Source organism: Psilocybe cubensis, chromosome 2, assembly GCF_017499595.1.
Source record: "Psilocybe cubensis strain MGC-MH-2018 chromosome 2, whole genome shotgun sequence".
In the NCBI taxonomy this organism is placed as follows: Eukaryota; Fungi; Basidiomycota; class Agaricomycetes; order Agaricales; family Agrocybaceae; genus Psilocybe; species Psilocybe cubensis.
Window position 1 is genome coordinate 1,965,227 of NC_063000.1, and position 24,966 is coordinate 1,990,192.

Sequence of the window (24,966 nt, forward strand, 5' to 3'; positions counted from 1 at the left end):
ATATAAGAGGATTTACAAGAGAGAAATACGAACTTGAAAGCAAACTCACTGTACTATGTCAGTACAGCACGTCAAGCCTCAGAAACGAAGCGCTGCCAGGCCGGTTGAGTCTTGACTAAAAGACCTTGACTCTGTTATGTAATCACAATCATGAACCTTGACTGTCACAGTGCCAGTATGAACTTGACCGATACTAGAGCACAACCTTAATGGTCGACTAGGGCATACCTCCTCCATTCACTGTATCTGAACACCAAATTGGGATCGTGAAACTTCAAGTTTCTCTTTGGGTCTCTCTCATCTAGATCAAGCCTAAACGTTGCACTTGTTACACTTTGTCCGCCGACTATGGTTTCTCCTAGTGCTGCTAAAGCCGCTGCTATCGCTGCCGCACACTCATTCAACAAACTTCTCAGTCAACCTAAAGCTGTATCAAAATCTCGTGCAACTGGGGAATTAGACGATGGTGTCAAGAAACTTCGTCGCATGATTCTTGTAGAGGGAATACCATCTGACATTGTGCGTCACTAACCTCCGAAGTTTGTTCTCAGACTATACCCATGCATCTATGCCTAGGACCCAACCTTACGCCCCCGAATCTGGAAAATACTACTACGAGTGAACGAACTATCTACGGACACGTACCTTGACTATGTTTCCCGTGGTCCATGTCAGGTTAGGGAAAAAATTAGAAATGACACGTTCAGGTATATGTCTTGCGCTTTACCTTTCCTCAATTCATGAACATATCATAGGACACTAGCAACCGATAAAGGGTTCAAAGAACGCGTGCGTGAAGATATGCTTGTTCGACTCCTCGATGCTTTCGTTTGGCGGAGTCATGGTGCGTTCACCAGCTCGTTCACCCTGTGTGTCCACATACGAAAAATTTCTACAGACAGACAAGACATGGATCAGCTAGGGTTCACGTACGTACAAGGCATGAACGTACTGGCGGCACCATTTCTTTACACCATGCCTTCTGAGATTGAAGCTTTCTTTTGCTTTGCAAAATTTATCGAAGAATGTTGTCCGTTGTACGTTCAACCCACACTTGAAGGGGTGCACAGTGGTTTGAAGGTCTCTCAACTTGATTATCATTCACCATCACATTTTTTCACATTCAATTAGTTGCTTGACAGGTGTCTTCAATTTGTGGACCCAGAGCTGTTTGGATACCTCAGATCTAAAAATCTTTCGGCCGAGATTTATGCGTTTCCTTGTAAGTCGCTTTGTTTTTACTATTAAGATCTGATAACGGAGCCCATTGTAGCTGTATTGACATTGTGTGCTTGCACGCCACCTTTGGACCAAGTGTTGCTTTTATGGGACTTCTTGTTGGCCTTTGGGGTGCATTTGAATGTGTTATGTGTCATTGCTCAGCTGCTGCTAATGAGAGATGAAGTCATGGCTTCTCCGAGGTAAGTTATCTGGAGCTGTCTAATGCAATGTCATCACAATTTTGACCAGACAACCATGATTTAGCCCAATGCGACTTCTGCGAACATTTCCAGCGTTGGAAGCTGTTTCTGTTATAGGTATAGCTGTCACACTTGTGCGAGATCTTCCTGCAGAACTCTATGAGGAACTGGTCAAGCATCCTTTCGAAGTCCGAAACTCGATGGAGACGTAACTCGGTCATCAGTCCGGCGTCAAGCAGCTTGATATGTACTATTGTGTAAATACTTGTCCGTTTGCTTTCCTAGTTTTGCTATCGCCACACCGTATTAAATGTACAAATATTTGACTAGAAATACAAGAAATAATTTAGCAGCAATAATTCTATGAGCGTAACCTGAACTCAGATATCGACGTTGAGCGTAAACCTGACACTCTGGTTCGTGGGCCACCTCCACCTCTTTCATCCTTATCTTCAATAATCCCGTCACAGTCAAGGGCATCACAATCAAGAATGCCACCACAGCACTCAGAACTCGAAGCAGGACTTGGAGTGCTGAAGGTGGTTGACAGATTTTGTGAGTGGGCAGAAATTGGAGGTCTATCGTCATCCATGAAAAGAAGTTTCCTTCCATGACCATGGGATCGATACGCCGGAGGAATGTCGCCGTCTAATGATTCTTGAGGTGAACCACGAATATTGTGTGTTTCCTCCATTCGAGATGCAATATTTACAACAGATTGTCCTCCAGCTGGCTCGTGGTTTTCAGCTGTAGCAAATGTTAATTGTTGAAATTTGGCCAAGGATGCGGTGGCAAGAGCGAGGTTTTGCATCAGTTCCTTGGACACTTCAATCTTCCATAAAATCGAAGCTGTGTCAGTGTGGATCATTGAAAAAAAGACCTAGACTCACTGTCTCAGGTAGAATCACCGCAGGATTTGCGAGACGCGCTCTCATTTGGGCGAGTTCTCTGCGTAGTTGCACGTTTTCTTCCTCTGCTTTACGGCAGCGTTCTTCGAGGCCTGCTATATAATTGGCCTTTCGCGCACGATAGTCTCTCTGCTGAACAAGGGTTCTTGTGGGAGGGATAGTGAGGTCTTTTTTACGTCCTCGGGTCATGATCGAGCACTGGACAATATACACATTGGGGAGCTAGGGGATAGAAACGTGTGGTTCCCAGGGGTGATCCTTGTTATATTGGACTTGGGTAGTTAGTAGGACAATTTGCGACAACTATGGTGCAAGATGTCGCAAAATCAAAATCACAATCAAAATGGCCGCTTAAGGAAACTGCGTGTACGTCAAACCGAAGAGATTACCGGCCATCATTTATTTGAACTTTCTTGATAATTATGCATACTATCATAGTAAGCGCTTCACTTTTTTCCTTTGCAAGCCCGGAAACCTTGATTGGTTTACCAGAATAACTCTACCAACATTTTGGAACTCCGTGTTCACAGGACTTGCACAGGACGCTAATTCAAGTCAACCCATGCATGAAAACTCATGACATCTGAACTTACCGACCACTGTGCCGTAATTCTTGATTATCCAAAGTTCTCGCAGTTTTCTCGACCTACGTAGTCTCCCTATGACAGTCTGCCCCCGGCTGCGTATTTAATCCACACCATCCACTACCGGCAATTCTTAACTCGTGCAATGAGTTTTGAAAATCATTCCAGATACCAACGACTACCAACGGATAACCCGGATAACATAGCAGATTGGCATGATCAGGCACCTGATAATGAAGCAGAGGACGTCCCAACACGAAGCTCCCTGGAAGATGGAACCATAAAGCGGAACCTTCAGGAACGACAGTGTGTCGATTTTTTGATAGCGAGGAGTTTGCAATAGTAAATTGACGAGTGGTTAAGCCTATCGATGATAGCCCTCGCTGGCATGATTGGAACAGGCTTATTTCTTTCTAGTGGAAAAGCTTTAGCTCACGCTGGTCCACTCGGCTCTGTTCTGGCATTTATGATTGTAAGTTCCTTTTAATAACTATACGTGAAATTGTTGCTAGATGTTGCTGCTTTGTTTAGATGGGGACTGTGACTGCTTCTATAGGTCAATATCCCTCCCCTCCTAAATTCAACAAATTCTTATTTCTTCATTTCATTCCAGCTTACATATCTGCTGAGATGTCTGCATTTAAGCCAGCTGAAGGTGGATTCGTCAGACATGCCAGCATGTGGTTGGATCGAAGTTCAGGAGTCGCAATTGGGTAGGCTGGAGTCAGAATTATGTTTGTTGATTTCCCTGATACCATTGGCAATGTAGCTGGAACTTTTGGTATTCATTGGCGATCACAATGCCTACTGAGATCAGTGCCGCCACCACGCTACTAGGGTTTTGGAAACCAACAATTCATCAATTTATTCCTATAAGGTGCGAGGTTCTAAAGAAGTCCTGATTCGTCCTTGACCTTGTCTGCTTTTCGTGATAGCTTTCTCTGGCTTATTATAATGCTCATTAACTTCTCCTCTGCTCGAGTATATGGGGAATTTGAATTCTACCTTGCCTTTGTCAAAGTACGTACCATGCAGTAATGTTAGGAATGGTCAAGCTTGAATGAATGCCTACAAATAGATCGCTCTGATAGTTTGCTTCGTTATCGCTGGTATACTTTTAGACCTCGGTGGTCTTCCCGGTCAAACATATGTTGGATTTGAATATTGGTCTGAACCATACACATTATTTCGTGAATATATAGCCACCGGACTTCAGGGACGCTTTCTCGGTTTCTGGTCGGCAATGATATCTGCCACTTTTGCCTACGGAAATGTTCAAGTGGTGGCGATAGCTGGAGCAGAAACTAGTAATCCTAGGAAATCAATACCTGCAGCCCTCAGAAAAACATTTGCTCGCGTCATTTTCTTTTATGTCGCCTCGGTTCTAGTGATTTCCCTTCTGATACCAGCCAACGATCCCCGCTTGTATCTCCCTACAGGGGACGTTACTCACAGCCCTTTTGTCATTGCTTTTAATAGAGCAGGAATCAAAGTAAGTCCCTGTTTCATCGAATCACCTTCCTCTATTGAAATTGTATCGTCGCCAGGCTATACCTTCAGTGATGAATGCAATCGCATGTGTTCCTATAACCGTTGAATTTGCGTTTTTGACTAACCTAGAGTTCCAATAGGTATTCACATCTGCTTTCAGTGCCGGTAATGCGTGTACATTTTTATCTTCACGCACCCTTCGAGGCCTTGCCCTTGATGGTAACGCCCCCGCCGCCTTCACCAAGCTAAACCGCTTTGGAATTCCTTACGTGGCTGTGGCCGTCTCTGGGTTATGGGGTGCAGTCGCCTATACAAGCTTGAATCAAGGATCTTTCAAGGTGCTTTTGTGTCCAAAATTTCTGTCTGGGAATTATTTTACATTTCGGCAGGTTTTCTTGTGGCTCGTGTCTTTGGTGACAACTTCCGGCATCATTTCATGGATCATCATTTGTTTAAGCTATTTACGACTTTTTAACGCCATGAAAAAGCAAGGGATATCCCGAGATTCCTTGCCATACAAGAGTCCTCTTCAGCCGTTTTTAACAGTGCGTACTTCCTTACAATATTAAACAATTCCATATCGATCAGAGTTCGATAAGTACTATGCACTGAGCATGAACATCACTATTCTGCTTTTCAGCGGCTGGAATTCCTTCTTCCCAACATTCAACTTATCTTCCTTTGCTTCCAACTATCTTAATTGGTATGTTTTCAGTTCTTTCGTCCTACTCCAATTCATTCAGTCTTTCTGTACCAGCTTGATATATCCCATCCTATATTTAAGTTGTAAGCACTGGTTGAAGGACTCTGCACAAGACTTGGAGACCATTGACATAGCTTCCGAATTGGTGTTGATCGAGCACGAAAAAGAACACCAATCTCGGCAGGAATGCAACCATAAGGCGTCGGCGTACGATAGATTCCTTAATTCTATTTTCTAGATTCTGGCTTAGATGTATACTTGACTTCTATTACTATTGGACTATGTACAGCCCCATACTCGTCTAAGCAAGATGTTCAGTAAGGTTTTAGGACCAGGGGTTCCATTTATAACCAAAACGCCTCTGCTTTCATCGGAAAATTTATGTTCGATATGGTGTTCTATATGACGCGAGTCATTTGGATCCCTCTGTGCTTCGGACCGATTTGCGCCAAGTGGATAAGCAGACTCGTCTTCGCGCCTATCGACGACCAACATTCCTCTAGTAAGCTCTCCCGTTCTAAAGAAAGATGTCATGAAAAAATTTCAAGAATAGTACCCGATGACTAGATCACCTTTCGACGTCAAAAACACGGCGAGAACCTCGCCAACCTGACGCGAGAGTTACAGGCCCCTCATTCGTAAGAGGTGGGTTTGCTATTGCACACCAAACAGCTACAATATCATGGAGTTCCATAGCATCTTTGCCGAAGGCTATCATGACCTCGCGTGTCTTTTCCAAAAAGGAACTTGTAAAATGAACTATGGGAGATTTGGTGGCAGGGATAGATGGTGCTTTGGTGTTTTCAAACGCAGGGTCAACATGCTCTTTATAGAATGGAAATGGGAGTTCGTGCGGTGTTGTTATGTCCAGAGGAATGAGCAGAAAGCGATTGAGAGGAATACCCTTATGGAGAGGCGTAGATATCAGCAGTTCTTTGACAGCGTATGGATCCGCAAAAAAGTTAACTATGGGGAAGGTAAGCGATTACAGTTCAGCGCATACTTAAAAATCCGAGTGACACTTACACTCAGCCACTGCAGTTGTATTTCCGGGTACTTCAAGTGCACCGCCCATGCATATGACCCGACCAATGCGGTTGACAACAAGCTGACTATCTTTGCGCATCATCTGAGCTAGGTTAGTGAGTGGGCCAAGAGCAATAATGGTCACAGTTCTAGCAGGACGTTCCCTGAGGATGTCGAGTGCAAGGTCTACGCCAGACTTTTTGGATATCTCGAGGTATGGATTCTCTTCCAATAGCCCAGACTCTACGGATAGTTCTGGATGACGGTCTGTTATATTCCCAAGTCCATCTCTGCAACGTATTTGTGTTTCAGAAAGAAGCGAATGTGCCAAAATAAATGAGCGACAACCTTCCATGGAAATATTGTGCAAGGCGAACGTCTCCGAAGAGCGGTGCGTCGGAACCCCTTGAGACTATGGGCTTTTTCTTAGAGTTAAAATTCGGAAAACGGTCTTTATGTGAAGGGTATTGTGCCAGGTGACGGTCAATGGTTTGGTACACCTTGAAGATATTGAGGCTATAAAATTAGCATTCTTTGTAAAGGGGTGAGGGGAAATTTTGTTACTAAGCAGCCTCCAAATCGGTGTTACCTGAAAAAGTGAGATTTTGTCCTGCAAAGAGCGGCCAGGACTAACCATAAGAAACATTGAATGCGACAATCTCCAGTTCTGGTGACGTTATTGCTAGCAAACTGATAAATAGATTTAGCACTGTCCTCATACAAGTAAACACTGTTAAGCTCACGCACATAGCAATAACATCATCTACACCAGGATCCGTATCGACTGAAGGTTCAGGATGAGTATATGAATATCAGGGAGCGACTGCGGTATGCTCACTAATGACTGGGATGGGAGTCATTACCTCGGCTCGTAAGGGTTATGTGATATTTATAGCTTTCCCATTATGATTAATATTTGGTCCACAAGGCCACATGAAAGATAAGATTAGATAAGAAAGAATAGACGCTCAGCCGGGAACGATTTCCGTGAGAACAGGTTAAGAAGGTGCTGTAAGGAACCTCATCAATACATGTTCTTTGTGCACGTTTCTCGTTCTGGCGTCTATGTTGATAATTTTATCACTATATCATGGGAGGCTAGGTGTTTATCAGATTCGTGAATTATACGATGGTGAAAATGAACTGTAATATTTGAGGTGGACGAAGATCTAAGTAACTACGGGGAATGCCGGGAACTATACAGTCACATATAACGGTGGCTGGCGTAACGTCACTTCGTGGTGTGCGTCTTTGGGCAGTGTCGGTCGTCTAACTCGGTCCAAAACAATATGACTGAATCGCTGCGTTTCCTAGGCACTTTGGAGGGTCACAAGGGATGGGTTACCGCCATTGCCACCTCCTCGGAGAATCCTGATATGATCCTGACTGCTTCGCGCGGTATGAACAACATTTTCGTGGATATTTTGCTCCCAATCTAATAGCTCAAATCAACCCAGACAAGACCATCATTGTCTGGCAATTGACACGCGACGAGGACTCCTATGGATACCCCAAGCGAATCCTCCATGGACACAACCACTTCGTTTCCGATGTCGTTATCTCGTCCGACGGCCAATTCGCCCTTTCATCCTCATGGGATCACACCCTCCGCCTCTGGGACCTCAACACTGGATTGACAACCCGCCGCTTTGTTGGACACACCTCCGATGTCCTCTCAGTTAGCTTCAGCGCTGACAACAGGCAGATTGTTTCCGGTTCGCGTGACAGGACTATCAAACTCTGGAACACCCTCGGAGAATGCAAATATGACATCAAGGAGGAGGGTCATACCGAGTGGGTTTCCTGCGTGAGGTTCAGCCCTAATGTTTCGAACCCTGTCATCGTCTCTTGCGGATGGGACAAGGTTGTTAAAGTGAGTTTCAGTTCAATTACGTATAATCTTCCCAATGTTCGACTCTGCGTGTATGATGCGACAACGATATATTTGCTACTTCAGAGGACTTTCAGTTCGATGAGACTACCTTTCCACCAAGATCTCTGACACGCTTCCGCTCATTTTGTATGGGAGTAACACTTTTATTGACTGTCTTTCTCAGGTCTGGGAACTCTCCAAGTTTAAGTTGAAGACCAACCACTACGGCCACACCGGCTACATCAACACTGTATCCGTCTCTCCTGATGGTTCCCTCGCCGCTTCCGGTGGCAAGGATGGCATCACCATGCTCTGGGATTTGAACGAGGGCAAGCACCTCTACTCTCTTGAGGCTGGCGATGTTGTCAACGCTCTTGTCTTCTCCCCCAATCGCTACTGGCTCTGCGCTGCCACTGCCAGCTGCGTCAAAATCTTCGATCTCGAGAGCAAGTAAGTCACACCCTCGCCGATTCATCTATATCTCAATAATAATATTCATCTCTTCTTTTAGGTCTATCGTTGACGAGCTGAAGCCTGCTTACACTGACGTTCGTGAGGAGGCCAGGCAACCTGAGTGTGTTTCCATCGCCTGGTCGGCTGATGGCCAAACCTTGTTCGCCGGCTTCACTGATAACCAGCTCCGTGTCTGGACCGTCACTTCATAAAATTTTACCTGTATATACGAGTGGGAGCTCTCTCGAGTCTTGTTCCTTGTTGTACGCGCAAAATATCAAAAAAATTGCCAAAAGACTGAGATTTTGCGTATTGCTGTTACAGTGTGCTAGACTCGTTGAGGTTACGTGCTCTTTCATTCCAGTCCCACTTGTCAAGGCCATTGAAGTCTATCTTCATTCCTTGATAAGTCATATTGAACTGAAGTTCCGGGACGTGTGTCCCTCGTGCGCGCCAGCTATCACCTCTGAAATATATATTGTGAATATAAGTTGACAGAAGGTGGATGAAACGGAATCTCACGTCGCTGTGCCATAAAAATTTCCTTCTTGACCTACAACTCTGACACATTCATCCGTGATAGATTTGGAATCGTAGATCCATAGGTTTTTGCCTCTATATATTTCTTGCCATCCACTTTGGTCGATTAGAGGGTTCCAAGGTGATATTCTTTTGGTACCAGTGGGAGGAATGGGTGCGGGTCGAATATCGACATCGTTAAAGAGGCGAAGAGCAGCCAAATTTGAGATATCTGTTAACTTGAGCCTGTCGGCTGGGTCAGAAGGATCTAAGATCTTCACGATGTCAGCCCCCTCACTTGAAGAGTCGGATTCGTCATCGGCGTCGTCGGGTGTTACAGAGTGTGGTGGTGGTGGGACGCCATCCATAGCTACATCACTTCCACCTTCAGCCGCTGCTTCTGCGCCTCCACCGGAGAGATCAGATAATAGCTCTTTCTGAGCCGCCTGTACCTTTCCACAAAAGCTATTCCAGGCGTCGTCGTTGGTAAAGTCCGTGCGTATAATAAGTCCTAATTCTTCGTCTTCGAGCACAGGGTCCGTCGGGTCGGGATCGGATTCGTACTGAAAATTAACATCATCAACAGACAATCGTTGTAATACATGCAGATGTCGGACGCACCGAAGCTTGTCCAGTTGGACCTGCTCCAGCCGTATTTGGATGAGAGGATACAGTTGACAACTGAGGCCATGAGTCATAGAGCACACGCAAACACCATTTACGCCGGCCTTCTGTCGGATAAAGAGATTTTACATCTTGATACTTTGTCTGCAGGTGTTGAGGAAAGTTAATTTCGTCAACGACAACGTCGAAAAGATGAAGTTGTATAACACCGAACCGTAAGAATATTTCTAAAGATTTCATGAACCATCACACTAGCGTTCTAGGTAAAGTTTACGCTGAAACCTCGCAGGGTGTATGCTGAACACACTTTCTCTGCTTTTTCGAATGGAAGATGGGAGGAAAAGATAGCGGGCCGGATGACATCATGGGATCAGTTCTAAGCGATTGCTTACGCCCAAGTGGCAATCACAACTTTGCAATGGGCCACAGAGCATCACCTGCAACTCGGCTCCTGCTTCTTCTCCAACATACTTTGTGTTTCTCATCGTTTGATTGGGGGGTATAAACAGTTCTGGTGCTTCAATGTGTTCCTGTCAACCGAATTGGATTCTACGCCGACCAAGCCACTTCAAAATGCATTCAAATAGCGTGCATCGAGACCATGTCAAGTCTGAAAGAGTGCCCCTCTTGCCAGCTCAACTTACGCAATAAAGTCTAGCATAGCACAATTTACGCGATAAAATCTAGCGCAACTTCAAATGTCACCAGCATCAACGCCGGGTCCAATTCCCCTCACAGGTGCTTTCATTCCAATGGTTTATATACAGCAGGACCAGATTTTACATTAGACTACCTCTTTTAGGATCTCAACTCAGTAGAGGTCGATGGGCCTTTGCTTTTGCTCTCGTTACATCCTTATTTTTTACGTGTGGGTTGTTCTAGCCACGTTTTGCGTTCTTATAATCTTAACAGCGGTTGTAGGGGGGTTTGCGTATGGGGTACGGCTCAAGTATCAGATGGCGGTGGCTCCATCCCAATGACTTTCATTCTTCAGCTTCTAGATGTCCTTAATGCTCATTTCCAAAAAGTTTTTGGAATCAGCAAGACCCAGAGTACTTTACTCCAACTGGCTTATTTTGGTGCTTATGTAGTATTTTCTCCCTTCGCTGGGATTTTCGTCAGTGGTTCCATCTTTGAACACGTTCTCAATTCTAACTAATCCTAACAGATGAGAAGATATGGTTATAAGGTGTGAACTCATGATCACTTCTCCATGAATTTTTATATATCTTTTGAAGTCCGGCATTCATCTGGGTCTCACCCTGTACAGTCTGGGTAACGATAAAAATATTTTTAATTCATGGACATCACTAATGATTTCCTACAGGAGCTGTGTTTTTCTGGCCATCTGCGAAGTTCGCGAAATATGGGGCTTTTGTAGGATGCACATTTGTGATCGGTGAGATAGTAATGCCAACTCGTCTTTGTCGGTTGATATTGAAGAATTGTTCACAGGATGTGGGCTTGCAACGCTTGAGGTTGCGGCGAACTCGTACATTGCCGTCCTCGGGACCCCAAAATATGCCGCTGCTCGTTTAAATTTTAGTCAAGGTTTTCAAGGGGTTGCGTCGTTCTCTGGACCTCTCATTGCATCACGTTGGTTTTTTAGGGGCGCAAATGCGACCAAATTGGACACTGTTCAATGGTACTAAGGTAAACCTTTTAGCTACCTGGAATACCGACTCATCGCTTTAAAGGGTGTATCTCGCCGTTGCAGGTCTAGGTTTAGTTCTGAATATTTTATTCTAGTGCGCACTCCCTTTTTTATCAAGTGCCCATATTCATTATTTGATCTTTTAAGTTTCTGCGATTTGCCAGAAATCGAAGAAGAGGCTATTATTTATCAAATTCAAGAGGGAGACGACGAGATCAAGGTCGAGTCTTTTTGGAAGCAATACCGATGTCTGTTCGGCTTTGTTGCCCAGACTGCCTATGTGTACGTTTCATTCCGGAAAATTCAAACCTATTTCATTCATATTTGGCAATATAAGTGGCGCACAGGTTGGAGTCGCATCACTGGCCGTCAACTTCTTGGTCGAGCAAAATATTGGCATCGACTCCTCAAGGGCGAGTCAGTTGTTTTCATTCTGTCAAATGACTTTTACCTTTGGACGGTAGGGATTATTTAAGAGTTTGTTAGTCATTGGTTCCTTAACACACCTTGGATAATTACAGGTTTGTGGGGGTATGCATCCTGAACTACGTCGACCCAGCTCTCCTTCTTAGCATATACGCCGTTTGCTGTTCGATTTTTTCCCTGTGCATTGCACTAGTCACTGGGAAGGCTGGCGTGGGGTGCCTATTTGCGCTGTTCTTCTTCGAGTCTATATGCTACCCAGTAAGCTCAATCCGCCTCACCGTAATAAAGTTTGAAGTATAGAGTTGCCTGCAGTGCATTTTCACTCTTGGGACTAAAAATTTGGGAATTCATACCAAACAAGGTTCTGGGTTAATCGTCATGGTAATTCGTTTAAAAATTTGTGTTTATGGTATAGAGCTAACTTTCATTTAGGGCGTTGGAGGAGGCGCATGGTATCCGCCTGCACAGGCATCTGTCGCGGACAGAATTTCTACCAGAAGATCATACCTAGTACCGTTTTCTGGGTACCTCGCTATGTCAATCTACGCATTGTCAGTGGTTTTGCATATCATCTATCCATTGTCGATCCTCATACCCCGTTCATTCAGTGGCTTGGTTATCGACCAAACGAGGAAAGATGGCTTCCGTTTCAGGACAATCGAAGAGTCTAATTGGCGCGAACGCACTTTACCAGAAGATGCCGACAAAGACGTCACAGAGATGGGGAAGGACGAAAAGCAGCATTCCAGCACTTCTGTTCAAGATGTGAAGGTAATATCGGACGATTTAAACAAGAACTGAAACGAGAGCACGACAAACTTCCACAACGAGGATATCCATAATAATCTAATTCACGGGGTATCTAAATAAGAATGTTATACTGCAGATGTCCGTGAACCGGCGACCCGGTCAACGAGCTAAATAAATAGCAAATGAGAAACCACATTTATGAGAATGGTGCATACATAGCTAAAAGGACATTCATGCACTCACAGTGGATATGTAAGGCATCGAGAGAACTGTTCCAACAAAGGGCAGTTGGCGCAGGAAAGTAATAACCACGGGGAAGAAATCGCTGTTTGAGGATGTATCGTGTCAGTCAGAGCACGCGCCACGACACGCGCATACGTGTAAGTGAGGTTTGGGACAGGAACGCACCCAAATAGGTTTAAGAATCCGAAAGTCTCGACGATCACCCCAATGAACGGCCATTTGAAGAAGACGAGGAGGATACCACCGAGGAAACATATGGTGCCTCGAATTTTTTGCTTCCGCGCGAAGAAGTAGAATGTCTTTTGAGGGCCAATGATCAGGGTGAGTCCAGAAATGAAGAGGATCTGTAGTGGGTATATACTGCATAAGCAATGTCGTGGCGGTGAAGCAGTATAACGAGCACATACGTTTCCGAGGGCCAGTAGCGCTCCGTCAAAGAAGAGCATAACACCCAAGACCATGAAGAGCGCTCCGAAGGTCGTCAGCGCCACGCCAATTTCTGTAGTAGGGGTAAGACGTGCACGTCAGTTTGCGCACGTCGACAGAAACCGACGTGGAATGGGCATACTCTGAGCATCTGAAAGCCACATGTTGAAAAGAAATGGGAGAACAAAAGAGATATAGTAAAGAAAACAGAAAAACGGTGGCGACGGAAGGAGAGCAACTTGTTAGGGTTGTGTTCAGCGTGATGAAATATTGCCCTGGCAGGTTGTGACAAATGGCAAGACGCCAACGGTCACGGCTGACCGCCGGTGGCCATTTGGGGTTCTGGGACCAGTTATAGACGCGCAGTCAAGAAATGCAGTCAAGTCTACAAAAAATTGTAAGAAAGGTGTATTTGTACTCTACAGACTTCAATTCGCTACATAAGTACTCGATACAAATACGTCGTTTAAAATTAGTGTAGGTACTCGAGGGTCGAAAGTCTGAAGAGGTTGGAATCGCTATGTAATGAAAAAAAAAGGTTGACGGAAAGATACAACTACAACGTCGAAAAAAGAGCTAGACGAAATGTCGCTGGAAAGCATGCGGAGCCGAGAAATTTAAGTGATAAATAGGACGCTGGAGCAATAGCTAGTTGGGATATGCATGCGTGACAATATAATGTCAGAAACGAGGGGTGAGTATCATAAGGGAGAAGGCTCAAGAAACGAAAGTGCAAATGTAACTTGTCCAGAAAAGCTGTACAGGAATCCAATATGTCGCACTACTACCGTCTGTTTTGGTTCTTGGCCTGAATGACACGGTCGAACGACTCTCTGATCGGAGTCCGTCTTGCTAGCACAGTGAGATGGTTTTGCAGATATGGTGTCGGAAGAAGTGGGTGAATCCCTTCCACATTGGCGTGTGGGTTGATAGGAGGAAAGAATGCGACCGTTTGAGGAGACGGAGGGCGGGTTACTGTCGGAAGATGAGACAAGGCGGACAAAGCGGCGGATGATGAAGAAGACATTGTAGAAAGTGTACGGGACCGGTCATGAGCCCAAGGGGACTCTCTGATCAGGGTTGGGTGTACGGGGATAGTGTTCACGGATCTTGCAGATGAAAATGAAGTACGTCGGTCTAGAGGGAATGGATGGCGATCAACTGATACTGGAGATCCCGAAGAGGTTTTAACGCTTGTTGGAGAAGAAGAAAGGAAGGGTTTGTGGTTGTTGTCATGTATGCTGCTGACAGGTGAAGATGATAATTGGGGTGCAGTGTGGGGTACAACTGTAAGTGGGGCGAGTGGAGAGGGTTTGGGTAGCACAGAAGCAACGGTTCCATGCGATAATCCACGTATCAAAGGGTGGGGACGTAATGGTTCTTGCCTGCTTTGGTTAGAGTGAGTTGAAGGCGGACGTGAGGGTCGCTTTGGGCGAGAGCTCTGTCGTGAATCTGAGGAATCGCTGGCAGCGTCTCGACGGATATCTTGGTCAGACCGCCGTACTTGGACCTGCGGTTGGGGCGGGAGAGGCATCGCTAATGGCGGCAATTGAGCTTGTTGTTGTGATTGGGGTTGTTTAGGTGGGGTAATAGGTCTCATTGCATTGCGCTCTAAAATTGCATGTGTTTCGAAATCGGCTGGGCGGGCAGTTGCGATACGGGGAAGCGTGGAATCAACTGGCTGGGGAGGAGAAGGAGGGGGAGGTTGTTCAGCTTTGGGAGGATGGAGCTGAGCTGCAATCTGCAAATTTAGGATCGCTTGGTCAAGGGCCTCTGCCTCTGATGCAGTATCGCTCGAGTCAGACTCTCGATGATTAGGAGTTCCTACGCCACTGTTGCTGGACTCCCACTCGTCATCGTCATCTGCGTTGTCGTTGGCGAGAGAGAAACCTTTGGCGTTTGTGGCCTTGGGAAGCGGCTGTTGTTGTTGATGGTGCGTCTGATGCTGGGGATATGCTGACCGCTTTGACGCTTGTGCCAATTGCTCTCTCGAATGGATCCGCTGACTGCTATTTACTCTCGCAAAGCTGGGTTTGGTTGGATGTGCCTGAGGTAAACAAGGTAAGTGATAAAAATACGCCAGAGAAAAACGCTATTGGGGGGCGACTGACTTCATGAGTGTATACCGCCTTCTTGGATTTATCGGCGTTCTTAAGGGATGTGTTGTCCTTCTGGGTGAACTGGAGATTGGCGCCTAGCTTGCTGCTGGATGAAGATCGCGAGTGTGGCCGTAGTTGGCCTGGCCCGGGTCCCCTAGTTGCTTTAGGCATTGGCGCAACAAGCAAGCAGATCTATCTATTCCAGCCGGATGGTATTCGGAATGCGTTTGGTCAGGGAGAAAAGCCCGACGAGGGAGAGAGGAGGCAGACTAGACGGCGTCGTCGTGAGTGATCTACTAGTTGCAGTTGTAGTTGTTTTGTGTGGCTCTGTTAACTTCTATTGCCCCCCCACCAGCCGCCGGTGCCCGGCCCGTCTTTCTATTTTGGGGGAGCCCCTATTAGTACAACATGTGTGTCTGCTTTGCTCCAGTTAAAGTTTTCATATTGCACAATTTTAGAGAAGATAGAGGATCCATGTCAAACAGAGAAATAGAAAGAGACTTTTGTCGTAGACATGGAGTCAAATTCTCCGGCGCTATTCCTGGCTACTATCAAGAGGGCTACTTCTATGGCCTATGGCACGCGTCAACGTCAGAGACAGGGCTTCTGAAGAGGGATATGTCTTCTAGAGGATCCAACTGGCGCAGTACTCCCGTACCCGTATCACGCGAGCCATGTACTTGTGGTTCTATTTTGAAAAAGACTTTTCCCGAATGGTTTCAGAAGATAAGATAAACAACAGTTTAATTCCAGTGCGGCTTCTTTAGTGTCAAAAAGTGCAATATCGCGTCAAAGTAATTTTCAGCTGAAAATGATGCGATAAGCATACATGAGCGTCTACTTGGTGAATCAGTGACAGGCGTGTTTGTGACATCACGTTATCTGTCACAAAAAAACTTGCAGAGTGCCCCAACTGCGGCGGGCCGCCACTCGGACAACTCGACACAACTACCTTTCTACCACCACCAGATACCTACACCTCGGACAGGATGGAGAGAGTACATTTCCAGCAGGAGCAGATGCTCGACGAGCTGAAAGATCTTGTTGAGAAGAACTTGTTTACAGAGGTAAATTGGTGTATTTGGCTCGATCACCGATTACAAGACTAAATGGCGGATATACACAGCAAGAGACCAAGATGATTATGAAGAAACGGACTGCGTTTGAGAGCTCGCTTGTTAGACGTGTGGCTAAAAAGGCGGATTACCTGCGGTATGCTGCGTACGAGATGGGATTGGAACAGCTGCGACGAAAGCGTGTTGCGCGCATGCGTATGTGTGAACCTTGCGCTTTTCATAAGTGCTGAGTGACTGATTGCATGGAATTTTTCCCTGCACACATGTACTTGCAGAAGTAGCCCCTGGACCTGCGACAGTGTCGGACTATGCGCTTGTGCGCAGGCAATTCCATATATTCGAGCGCGCGGTGAAGAAATTCAAATCGGATGTAGGGTTGTGGGTGCAATACATCGAAGTTGCGAAACGGGAGGGAGCCCGGGCGCTCGTGGGCAGGATTACAGCAAGGTGTGTGTATGGCATTAATCGGCTCCGAATATAGGGCACTCTTTTTTATTTTTTATTTTTCTCTTTTACCGGCAGAGCGCTGCAACTCCATCCGAATAAACCAGCGCTATTTATTATTGCGGCTTCACATGAACTTGATCAACATTCGCCGTCCGCTGCACGGGTACTGATGCAACGCGGGATCAGACTAAACCCTGAGAGCCTGGAGATGTGGAAAGAGTATGTAAAAATGGAGCTAGGATTCATTGAAAGCCTGCGGCGACGATGGGATGTGCTAGGGATCAAACTAGGGGCCAAGGAGGAAGAAAAAGAGGATGCAAGCGAGCTGATTGTCGGAGAAGGAATAAGCGAAAAAGAGGTGGACAAGACAGCAGAAATGGACGGGGAATACGAGAAGGAGGAAGCGAGACGCAAGGTGATGGACGGTGCTATTGTTGCATCTGTCATCAGCAGTGCGGCGCAAGGTATGAACGTGTGGGGATTATTGTACGTGACTGACGGTTGCTACCTAGCGATTCCACGGGTGGAACTGTTTGAATGTATCAAGGAAGCCATCTGTAATTATCCATCTCCGGGGGGACTACGGCAGCGGCTTCTGGACCACCTGTACGAGGAGGCTAGACGGAGACTGCCGGGAGATGCACGGATGGCGGTGTTTGTAGCGCGACGACAACTGGGGGCGGGCGTGACGGGAAGCGCGCTGGTGGAGGGTATACGGACGGCGAACGAGGAGTTGGCAGGACGGATACGGGAGACGGGCGCTAAAAACGAGGAGCTGTGCGCTGCATACATGGAATTCCTGGAAGAATGGTGCGGAGAGAGCAGCCTGGTAGGTTTTTTAATTAATATTATCCGTCCGGAGGGAGAATTAACGGACAGCAGCGGGCGTATCTGATAGGCAGCCTGGAGAGACTGATCAGGGACAGCAAGCATCACTCCGGCGCACTGCTGGCCGGGCACCTCCGGCTGCTGGGGATGGATCCGGAGACAAATGCGGAAAAATTGGGCCGGATTGGGGCAAAATACAGGCGGATGATGATTATGTAGTCGTGGGAATATTGGCAGCATGTGTGGCCTGTCTGGCAGCACATGTCTCCTTCCGGATTGGGCAGGGCTGCGGAGAAGAGATTCCATAGTTGTTGTAGGCAGCACATGGTCAATTTAGCGCATTCCCCTTGTCCCATTCTTCTTCTCTTTCTCCCATCCATCCTCCGTTCCTCTCTCCCTCTCCTGCGCGTCGTCCGGGCGTCGCTCTTCGTCGTCCTCGTCGTCCTCCTCGCCTCTCCAGCTGCATGTATCTCGGCCTAAACTAGCTCAGACTCCAAGCCGGTCTCGTCTGAACGGACTTTTGCCGCCCCCCCCGTCCATTCGTTGAGAGCTCGTCCAGAGCGCACTCGTCATCCAGTCTCTCTTGACAGGCGCTCATGTTGCAGTATCCCCTCCAGCCTCCCCCGCTTTCTCTCTCATCCCACAAGCCTTCTCCTAGAGACTTTGACTATGTTCGTTCTAATGACCCCTTCCCCCCTCCCATGAACCGCAGGCGTCTCTCAAAGGACCCCTTCCCTCTTCTTTCTTCTTTTCATCCACAGCCTCTTTCTCCCCTCTCCATTTCTACAAATCTTCCTTCTTCTCCTTCTCCTACTACCCCAAATCTTCCTCGTAGTCCCTATCTTTCGTCCAGGCAGCTCCAGCTTCCAGTCTCCAACAGGCTCCCAAAGTCCCCCTCTGACTCTCAGTCCATCCCCTCCTACTCCGTAGACGACGTCTTGGCTCCAGGGGATGTCGTTGGTGAGGGCTTCTTCCTCCAGGGCGAGCCCATTCGTCTCGTCTCCAACGGCGCTGCAGATTCCCATCACACTGTTCCCGCCCGCGAGTTCGAGGTCATCAAGCAGCTTGGTACAGGTAGCTATGCCGTCGTCTATCTCGTTCAGGAGGTTCTTTCCCGTCCAGCTGTCTCTGAAGATGGCCATATGTCAACTATTGGTCACATGGATTTTGAAATCAAGTCACTTTCTTCATCCCAGATCGTGTACGGTCGCAAGTACGCTATCAAGTGCTTATCTAAAGCAGACCTCGACGAGGAAGCTTTAGCTATTCAAATGTCCGAGGTGCGAATCAGTCTGTCTTTCGTGTCCAAAAACAATCTCATTCTTGGTCTCTTTTCCCAGGTCACAATTCACCAGTCTTTGCATCTTCATCCAAATATCGTCACTCTTCATCGTACTCTGGAAACTTCTGCCTTTTTGCTTCTTCTCCTCGAATACGTTCCTGGTCAAGACCTTTTTTATTTCCTCGAACAAGCCCGGGACCATCATGAGATGGATAACGCTTCCCACACCGACTCTTCAGTCTCTGCTTCTCATACTCCTCCGACTCCTAGCTTGCTTTCAAATTTGCACCCCTCTCAGTTGCTCTCTCGTACCCGTCTACGTCTTATTTCGTCCATGTTCAGCCAGATGTGTGATGCTGTTGCCGCCTGTCACGCTCAACAGGTCTTCCATCGTGATATCAAACCGGAGAACTTTATCGTCACCGATGGCACATTCACCGCCCCCGATGGCCGTTTCGAACGCAAGGTTATCGTCAAGCTCACTGATTTTGGCCTCTCCACCACTGACCTAGAATCGGCCGATATGGATTGCGGTAGCGCCCCTTATATGAGCTATGGTAAAATCTTTTTTTTTTTTTCATCCCAAGCTATTTCGGTTAATCTTCTTTTCATATTTAGAGTGTAGGAACAATGTTGCCCCTACTTATCGTCCTCGTGCTGCCGATGTTTGGTCTTTGGGCATCGTCCTCATCAATATGTACGCTCTCTCTCTCTCTCTTATTTTGGCATTGGTAAATAGTTGACTGTAAAAAATTTTAAAAAAATCCAGGCTGTACCATTTCAACCCTTGGACCGATACTGCCCAAGGCGCTTGTTCTTCTTTTGATCTCTATCTCAAGGATCCTGTCAACTTTTTCATGCAGCGGTTCATGGGCATGACCAGGCCCGTCGCAGAGGTTCTTGCGAACAAGGTTTTTTGCATCCTTCCAGATCCCCAGGATGATTCTCCTCGCATGACTGCTGCTGAATTTGGTGCATGGTCCAAGAATCTACCCAACCTTCTTGGAGCACATGCCGTTCACCGCACAGTATCCAACAGCTCCCAGGGTCACCGTATCTCACTGTCTCTGCCCATGTCTCACCGCCCATCGTCAAGGCAGGCATCAGGTTGCACTACTGCTGCTCGCACTCCAGCCATCCCCGCCCGTTCTCTCTCCCGTGCTCCGTCCTTGGGACCGGCCTTTGAGAGAGTAGAGCTATCAACCGTCATTGATCAAGATAATGAAGATGAAGATGCTGATGGAGAAATTGACATTGAGGGTATGACATCTCGATCTACGTCCACTAACAAGCGGCGCAAGCGAGGCGCTCGCAAAGGTAAAGGTGCTAATGTCGTCACGAGCACTCCGACGCCACAAGATAGTACTCTGGCCACCCTTGCCGTCGCATCGCAGTCGCTTGCAAGAGAGATTAGCAAGGCATCCCGCTCATCCTCTCACCGCTCTGCCTCGATCACGGCCTCTTCATCTCGTTCCACCAGGATGAACTTTGAACCTGTGTCGATGTATGCTATGCCTACTGCCCTCATCACCAATACGCCTCGAACTCCTAGCACATCCACTGCAGCCGTAACAGCTGCCCCGCCTGTTGTTCCATCCCCTGTGACCAAGAAACCATCCAAGTGGAAACTCAGTTTCGGCAAAAGCAGTGCTTCCTCCCTTGCCAACGCTGCCGGCGCCGGACGTGTGTCTCCAGTGGAAGAAGTGTCGCCTCCTCCTTCTTTGGATCTATCCCCGTCTCAGGCCATGGCCACTACTGCAAGCAATGTGACCAGTCTCCTCATGGGCTTGAACGCGCCTCCACCCAACCCTGCACCCGCTGTTGCCCCGGTCAACAAGCTCGACAACGACGCGTCCTCAACCTGGAGTCGAGGTCGTCGTGCCCGGGACATGCAGAACCCTACTACTGCAAAGAACCCCAGCAAGTCGCCTGGACGCGCTATAACCACCTCTGCCAATCACTATACTCCCTCCAACTTGTCATCCGAGCCCTGGACGTTCCACGATCATCGCCCTTCGGAACGTGCGGTGTCTCCGAACAGCACGCGTAGTGGCCGCCCTGTCATGTCGAGCGCGAGCTCCGTTGTGTCATCCAACTGGCGCAGCTCGATGAGTACCTCTTCAAGCGCAGGTACTTCAACTTCTGCCTTTACCCGGTACAGCAATTCGAGCGCCAGAAGCATCTCGACGACAGCTACTAGCGTATCCTCTGCTAGCTGGCGCACGAGCGTCAAACCTTCTTCCACTTATTCTTCTTCAACGGGATATGCCCACGGTCACTTGCCCAAGAATATCAAGAGTGAGTTGTTTTGTTTGTTGTACTCGAGGTTCGGCGCTGACCATAATGTACATTGACAGTTATGGACGGTGTGCCTTGGGAACTTGATCAGCTGCCTCGTGGTCAACATCCTAATCCTGTTGGGGACATATTTGGTTCGCCTCCTGTGCGTAAACAAAGGACCCGGAAACCCAAGGATCTCAAGCTCGATACCATCACGGAGCGTCCTGTAGTCCCGGCGACTTCTGTCCAAAAGTCGCCTGGGATGCGCCGGGATGCTTCCACGAGCACCACCGATCTTAGCGGCCCTGCCGGCGGGAAGGAAGATGTGGAAGGTGTCAAGAAAGTTCAAAAGGGTCAGATCAACGCGTTGGCAAAGATGCTCTCTGCTCTTCGTCGATGAGTTCAAAAGGCCTCGTTTTGTGTCTTTTTTGTTGTTTCTTTTAGCTCGCTACATACACACCCCTTGATGCGCTCGTGCTTTCAGGGCACGGTTAATGAACGGACTTTATGGCTACATTCTTCGATTTTCTGTGTGCGGGCTTTTTTCCATCCACCCCTGTCTCTCTCTCTCTCTCAATTTTCCCTCTGTTCATTTTGGGGGCAAAAACGCACAGCAAATCAGGGGGGAATGGTCAAATTTATCCAATTTTACTTTGTATTGGTACGGTAGTTATATTTCACGGTGCGCACAGTCAAACTTTTTTTTGTCTTTTACACAAATGATTTGCGAGCTCCTTTTGCGCCAATCAGTTTGTTTTCTGTCAATCCGCCGTATAATCTGACTCGATAGTTGGGGGTTCGATAGTTGGACCCTTTGTAGTATCTTTTCTCAGGCTTCATGGCCGTCAATCTCACATAAGACGTCGTTCTTTGCAATTCATTCATTGATAGTGGTACTTGTATTTAATATTCCCTTCAGTCATTATGTTTCTCCGTTTTTCTTTCATTATTCTCTCTCTACTCACAATAACCCGAATCCAATCCCCACAAACGTCCCCTCATTGTGCACATAGTTTAGACAAATATGAAATGCTTTTTTTATATTCGTCTGTTGGATCGTTCTATTGAACTGGATGAAGTAAAAAATGTAGTAGCAGTACTAGTAGTAGCTATTCTGTAGTCCTGATGTTGTTGAAGGGCAGCAAACGCCATATTCTGCTCGATTGTAGGTCGTTGAGGTGGTTCCTGCGATGCAGCACCCGGTTCAAGTAAGACAGCCGTTGGTTCAGGGAGAGCAGGTCGTAGGAGTGGTTGTCGTGTCATAGTGGGTGAAGAAGGAGCCGAGGGGCCACTGTCCATCTCTAGATCGTCGCCGCTGTCCGAGGAATTGCCAGGAGAGTCGCTTCCAGCAATATAAAACGTGCCAGCACTGTGAGTCCGTACGAGATTGACATAGTACTCCTGCAGTATTTCACGGGTGCACTGCCAAAGAAAAAAAAAAGCAAAGGGGAAAAGGGGCAATTACTACCGTGAGGACAATCATTTCAGAATTATTTTTCAACACTGCGAGCTGTGTCTGACGGCACAAGAAGGGGTACGGGGAAATGAAGTGTCAGAAAAAATAAAAGAAAATTGCTGACCATGAGTCGCCAATCGATCATTGAGAGAAACTCTCTTTCTAGAACGTTAAGTTCTGTTACGGGTATCCCACCGACTTTAGCATAGAGATTGTTGGGACAGAATGCGTCGCAGAGGCCTTTGCTGGAGACGGCGATGGACGTGATGACGAAACGATGACATGTTAAGGATGATAGCGTGAATAGTGGCATCCGGGCGCAGGCTTGATCAATGTTGAATAAAGTGATGAGAAGACATGATTTCTTTGATCCCATCTTATCAACATGGGCCGATGAATGGTAATGGCGGTCAAAAATTCACCTCGACGTTTGTAAATCTCACTATTCGTTTCAGATAGTCGAGAACGCTGATACTGGGCGCCGTTCTCGAATGAAATCGAGTCAAAGATTCACTGAGTAAAACTTGTAGAAGCACAAAACTATTTTCCTCAAGTGTCTGAAGACTTACGGCGATAGAGGTATACGATCGTTATGAGCCATTAAACGCTCAAGCATATCCGCTGTCAAGAGATTAAAATTTAGCTGAGCTATCGATTGCGACAACAAAAAAATAAATACCAATCAGTTGAACAAGATGCTCTATGGGAGCCTCATTAAAATCGCCTGGGATCTCGACCCTTGCTGTGCCAGAGGATTCCATGAATCCATTGCACAACGGAACCGTCCTTGGCGTCTCGATGTTGCTGCTGGCACAGGTAGGTTAGTGCGTGAAGCGGTTAAAGCTGCAGCCTAACAAGTACAAATAACAGGTTTGAAGACTGGTGACATTGCTGTACAGTTGAGGATCGGAGTTTGAACCTTAATTTTCGTGGAGGGTCCCATTGTAGTGTGGTCGTCGGTCTCCAAGGTCGTCCAGCCCGTTCACCTCACATCAAAAATGGCCCCCAAGCTCGTAATCATCGTATTCTTTATATTTTCCGTATTCGCTACTTAGCTCTTTCCTGACAGGACCCCAATGAAATAAAAATCATCTATCTCCGTGCCACTGGAGGTGAAGTCGGTGCCTCATCCGCCCTGGCCCCCAAGATTGGTCCTCTTGGTCTGGTACGCCTCTTAAACACTTGAGTGTTGCGGTTTTATATTCATATTTTCCGTCATAGTCACCGAAAAAGGTCGGTGAAGATATCGCCAAAGCTACCTCTGCTTGGAAAGGTCTACGGGTCACTGTTCAACTCACCATCCAAAACCGACAAGCTGCTGTTTCCGTTGTTCCCTCCGCCTCTTCTCTTGTCATCCGTGCCCTCAAAGGTTCGAACATCTCCCTGCTATAATATCCTGGACTAAGCCCTTCAATTCTTATCACTATTAGAGCCCCCACGTGATCGCAAGAAGGAAAAGAATATCAAGCACTCTGGTAACATTCCCCTCGATGAAATCATCGAGATTGCTCGCATCATGAAGGAGAAGTCGCTTGCCAAGGAACTGTCGGGTTGTGTGAAGGAGATTCTCGGTACTGCTCAGAGCATTGGATGCACTATTGACGGACAACCTCCCCACGATATCATCGACGGCATCAACTCTGGAGACGTCGAGATCCCTGAAGCTTAGGTCTTCATGTGCTATACATCCATTTTACCACATTCTCCCTTTTTTTTTTTTGAAAAGACATGAGCCAAAATCACTCCATGAAACTTGGAATAAGACTTGTGAATTGTGATTCAGCAGAGAGGCAATTGTTCGGAGTTGGTTTGAGGATTTGGCAAAATTGTAGCCGAATGTTTGCCGAAAGGCTCTGTTCCTTTCCGCCAAGATGCCGAAGAGGATGCCTAACCCTTGCCTAACGGGCCAGGTCATTATTACGCGCACACAGTTCAACGCTCTGACATCATAAGTAACACTTGATATGTTATTCCGAATTATTGCGCCCAGTGTCTCCCTTCCGAAGCAAGCTCATCGGCTATATTTCAGGCAAAGCTATTCTACTGTTAAATCTTCGACCAAACGGCTCTTTCCAAGTAGTGCCTTTTTGGGAGGTTTTCTGGGAGGCTTTGTGGGCATAGGTTCCATCGCTTTGGCAGGTGCCCCTAGACTTTGTCGTGGATATATATGCATTTTTAAATTGCTTACTACTATGTAGGATATGCGTATTATCATTTTTCTGGTGCAAAAGTTGCGGTGGATAGAGTCAAACCGGCCATGGCATTGCTTGGACAGTCGCGGGAGTGTCTCACTAGAGATGCTCAAGAACAAGCTGTACGATACCTTCGAGAGGCAGCAAAGGCCTATGTTGCCTCTATTCCCTTTGCAGGCGTGATTCTCGACAAGATATTTGATGC

At 47.0% G+C, this 24,966-nt stretch overlaps 13 protein-coding genes across 13 annotated transcripts; 7 read left to right on the forward strand and 6 right to left on the reverse strand.

Annotated features, from left to right (window-relative positions):
- Positions 1-348: 348 nt before the first annotated feature.
- On the forward strand, positions 349-1,633 carry JR316_0002156 (Cell division control protein 16; the record flags this gene model as incomplete). The annotated part of the gene is made up of 7 exons (XM_047887951.1): positions 349-519; positions 577-707; positions 756-844; positions 899-1,080; positions 1,132-1,222; positions 1,274-1,421; positions 1,486-1,633. The coding sequence occupies 7 exons, from the start codon at positions 349-351 to the stop codon at positions 1,631-1,633; spliced, it is 960 nt and encodes a 319-aa protein (XP_047752874.1).
- Positions 1,634-1,782: 149 nt separating this feature from the next.
- Positions 1,783-2,518, reverse strand: JR316_0002157 (uncharacterized protein; the record flags this gene model as incomplete). Its single annotated transcript, XM_047887952.1, has 2 exons — positions 1,783-2,253; positions 2,312-2,518. The coding sequence occupies 2 exons, from the start codon at positions 2,516-2,518 to the stop codon at positions 1,783-1,785; spliced, it is 678 nt and encodes a 225-aa protein (XP_047752875.1).
- Positions 2,519-3,867: 1,349 nt separating this feature from the next.
- JR316_0002158 (Dicarboxylic amino acid permease) lies at positions 3,868-5,345 on the forward strand (the record flags this gene model as incomplete). The annotated part of the gene is made up of 4 exons (XM_047887953.1): positions 3,868-3,933; positions 3,992-4,447; positions 4,545-4,742; positions 5,196-5,345. The coding sequence occupies 4 exons, from the start codon at positions 3,868-3,870 to the stop codon at positions 5,343-5,345; spliced, it is 870 nt and encodes a 289-aa protein (XP_047752876.1).
- Positions 5,346-5,386: 41 nt separating this feature from the next.
- JR316_0002159 (uncharacterized protein) lies at positions 5,387-6,993 on the reverse strand (the record flags this gene model as incomplete). The annotated part of the gene is made up of 8 exons (XM_047887954.1): positions 5,387-5,624; positions 5,680-6,073; positions 6,134-6,423; positions 6,482-6,649; positions 6,698-6,722; positions 6,768-6,823; positions 6,881-6,917; positions 6,972-6,993. 8 exons carry the CDS (start codon positions 6,991-6,993, stop codon positions 5,387-5,389), a joined length of 1,230 nt encoding a protein of 409 aa, XP_047752877.1.
- A 429-nt stretch (positions 6,994-7,422) lies between these two features.
- Positions 7,423-8,671, forward strand: JR316_0002160 (Guanine nucleotide-binding protein subunit beta-2-like 1; the record flags this gene model as incomplete). The annotated part of the gene is made up of 4 exons (XM_047887955.1): positions 7,423-7,531; positions 7,591-8,006; positions 8,191-8,456; positions 8,518-8,671. The coding sequence occupies 4 exons, from the start codon at positions 7,423-7,425 to the stop codon at positions 8,669-8,671; spliced, it is 945 nt and encodes a 314-aa protein (XP_047752878.1).
- Positions 8,672-8,777: 106 nt separating this feature from the next.
- Positions 8,778-9,842, reverse strand: JR316_0002161 (uncharacterized protein; the record flags this gene model as incomplete). The annotated part of the gene is made up of 3 exons (XM_047887956.1): positions 8,778-8,925; positions 8,982-9,541; positions 9,600-9,842. 3 exons carry the CDS (start codon positions 9,840-9,842, stop codon positions 8,778-8,780), a joined length of 951 nt encoding a protein of 316 aa, XP_047752879.1.
- Positions 9,843-10,300: 458 nt separating this feature from the next.
- On the forward strand, positions 10,301-12,483 carry JR316_0002162 (Glucose/galactose transporter; the record flags this gene model as incomplete). The annotated part of the gene is made up of 14 exons (XM_047887957.1): positions 10,301-10,340; positions 10,405-10,468; positions 10,524-10,719; positions 10,771-10,791; positions 10,841-10,877; positions 10,930-11,001; positions 11,058-11,247; positions 11,300-11,350; positions 11,404-11,538; positions 11,594-11,673; positions 11,876-11,940; positions 11,995-12,063; positions 12,115-12,233; positions 12,291-12,483. The coding sequence occupies 14 exons, from the start codon at positions 10,301-10,303 to the stop codon at positions 12,481-12,483; spliced, it is 1,332 nt and encodes a 443-aa protein (XP_047752880.1).
- Positions 12,484-12,557: 74 nt separating this feature from the next.
- Positions 12,558-13,265, reverse strand: JR316_0002163 (Vesicle transport protein GOT1B; the record flags this gene model as incomplete). Its single annotated transcript, XM_047887958.1, has 5 exons — positions 12,558-12,599; positions 12,676-12,757; positions 12,841-13,019; positions 13,083-13,174; positions 13,244-13,265. 5 exons carry the CDS (start codon positions 13,263-13,265, stop codon positions 12,558-12,560), a joined length of 417 nt encoding a protein of 138 aa, XP_047752881.1.
- Positions 13,266-13,885: 620 nt separating this feature from the next.
- JR316_0002164 (uncharacterized protein) lies at positions 13,886-15,371 on the reverse strand (the record flags this gene model as incomplete). The annotated part of the gene is made up of 2 exons (XM_047887959.1): positions 13,886-15,148; positions 15,213-15,371. 2 exons carry the CDS (start codon positions 15,369-15,371, stop codon positions 13,886-13,888), a joined length of 1,422 nt encoding a protein of 473 aa, XP_047752882.1.
- Positions 15,372-16,189: 818 nt separating this feature from the next.
- JR316_0002165 (U3 small nucleolar RNA-associated protein 6) lies at positions 16,190-17,859 on the forward strand (the record flags this gene model as incomplete). The annotated part of the gene is made up of 6 exons (XM_047887960.1): positions 16,190-16,267; positions 16,327-16,471; positions 16,552-16,723; positions 16,799-17,187; positions 17,236-17,552; positions 17,626-17,859. 6 exons carry the CDS (start codon positions 16,190-16,192, stop codon positions 17,857-17,859), a joined length of 1,335 nt encoding a protein of 444 aa, XP_047752883.1.
- A 288-nt stretch (positions 17,860-18,147) lies between these two features.
- JR316_0002166 (Negative regulator of sexual conjugation and meiosis) lies at positions 18,148-21,513 on the forward strand (the record flags this gene model as incomplete). The annotated part of the gene is made up of 6 exons (XM_047887961.1): positions 18,148-18,222; positions 18,313-18,831; positions 18,892-19,390; positions 19,452-19,530; positions 19,603-21,131; positions 21,191-21,513. 6 exons carry the CDS (start codon positions 18,148-18,150, stop codon positions 21,511-21,513), a joined length of 3,024 nt encoding a protein of 1,007 aa, XP_047752884.1.
- Positions 21,514-22,151: 638 nt separating this feature from the next.
- JR316_0002167 (Nuc-1 negative regulatory protein preg) lies at positions 22,152-23,330 on the reverse strand (the record flags this gene model as incomplete). The annotated part of the gene is made up of 5 exons (XM_047887962.1): positions 22,152-22,535; positions 22,694-22,933; positions 22,992-23,082; positions 23,139-23,190; positions 23,249-23,330. The coding sequence occupies 5 exons, from the start codon at positions 23,328-23,330 to the stop codon at positions 22,152-22,154; spliced, it is 849 nt and encodes a 282-aa protein (XP_047752885.1).
- Positions 23,331-23,567: 237 nt separating this feature from the next.
- JR316_0002168 (60S ribosomal protein L12) lies at positions 23,568-24,238 on the forward strand (the record flags this gene model as incomplete). Its single annotated transcript, XM_047887963.1, has 4 exons — positions 23,568-23,582; positions 23,639-23,734; positions 23,791-23,938; positions 24,000-24,238. 4 exons carry the CDS (start codon positions 23,568-23,570, stop codon positions 24,236-24,238), a joined length of 498 nt encoding a protein of 165 aa, XP_047752886.1.
- Between the last annotated feature and the right edge of the window lie 728 nt (positions 24,239-24,966).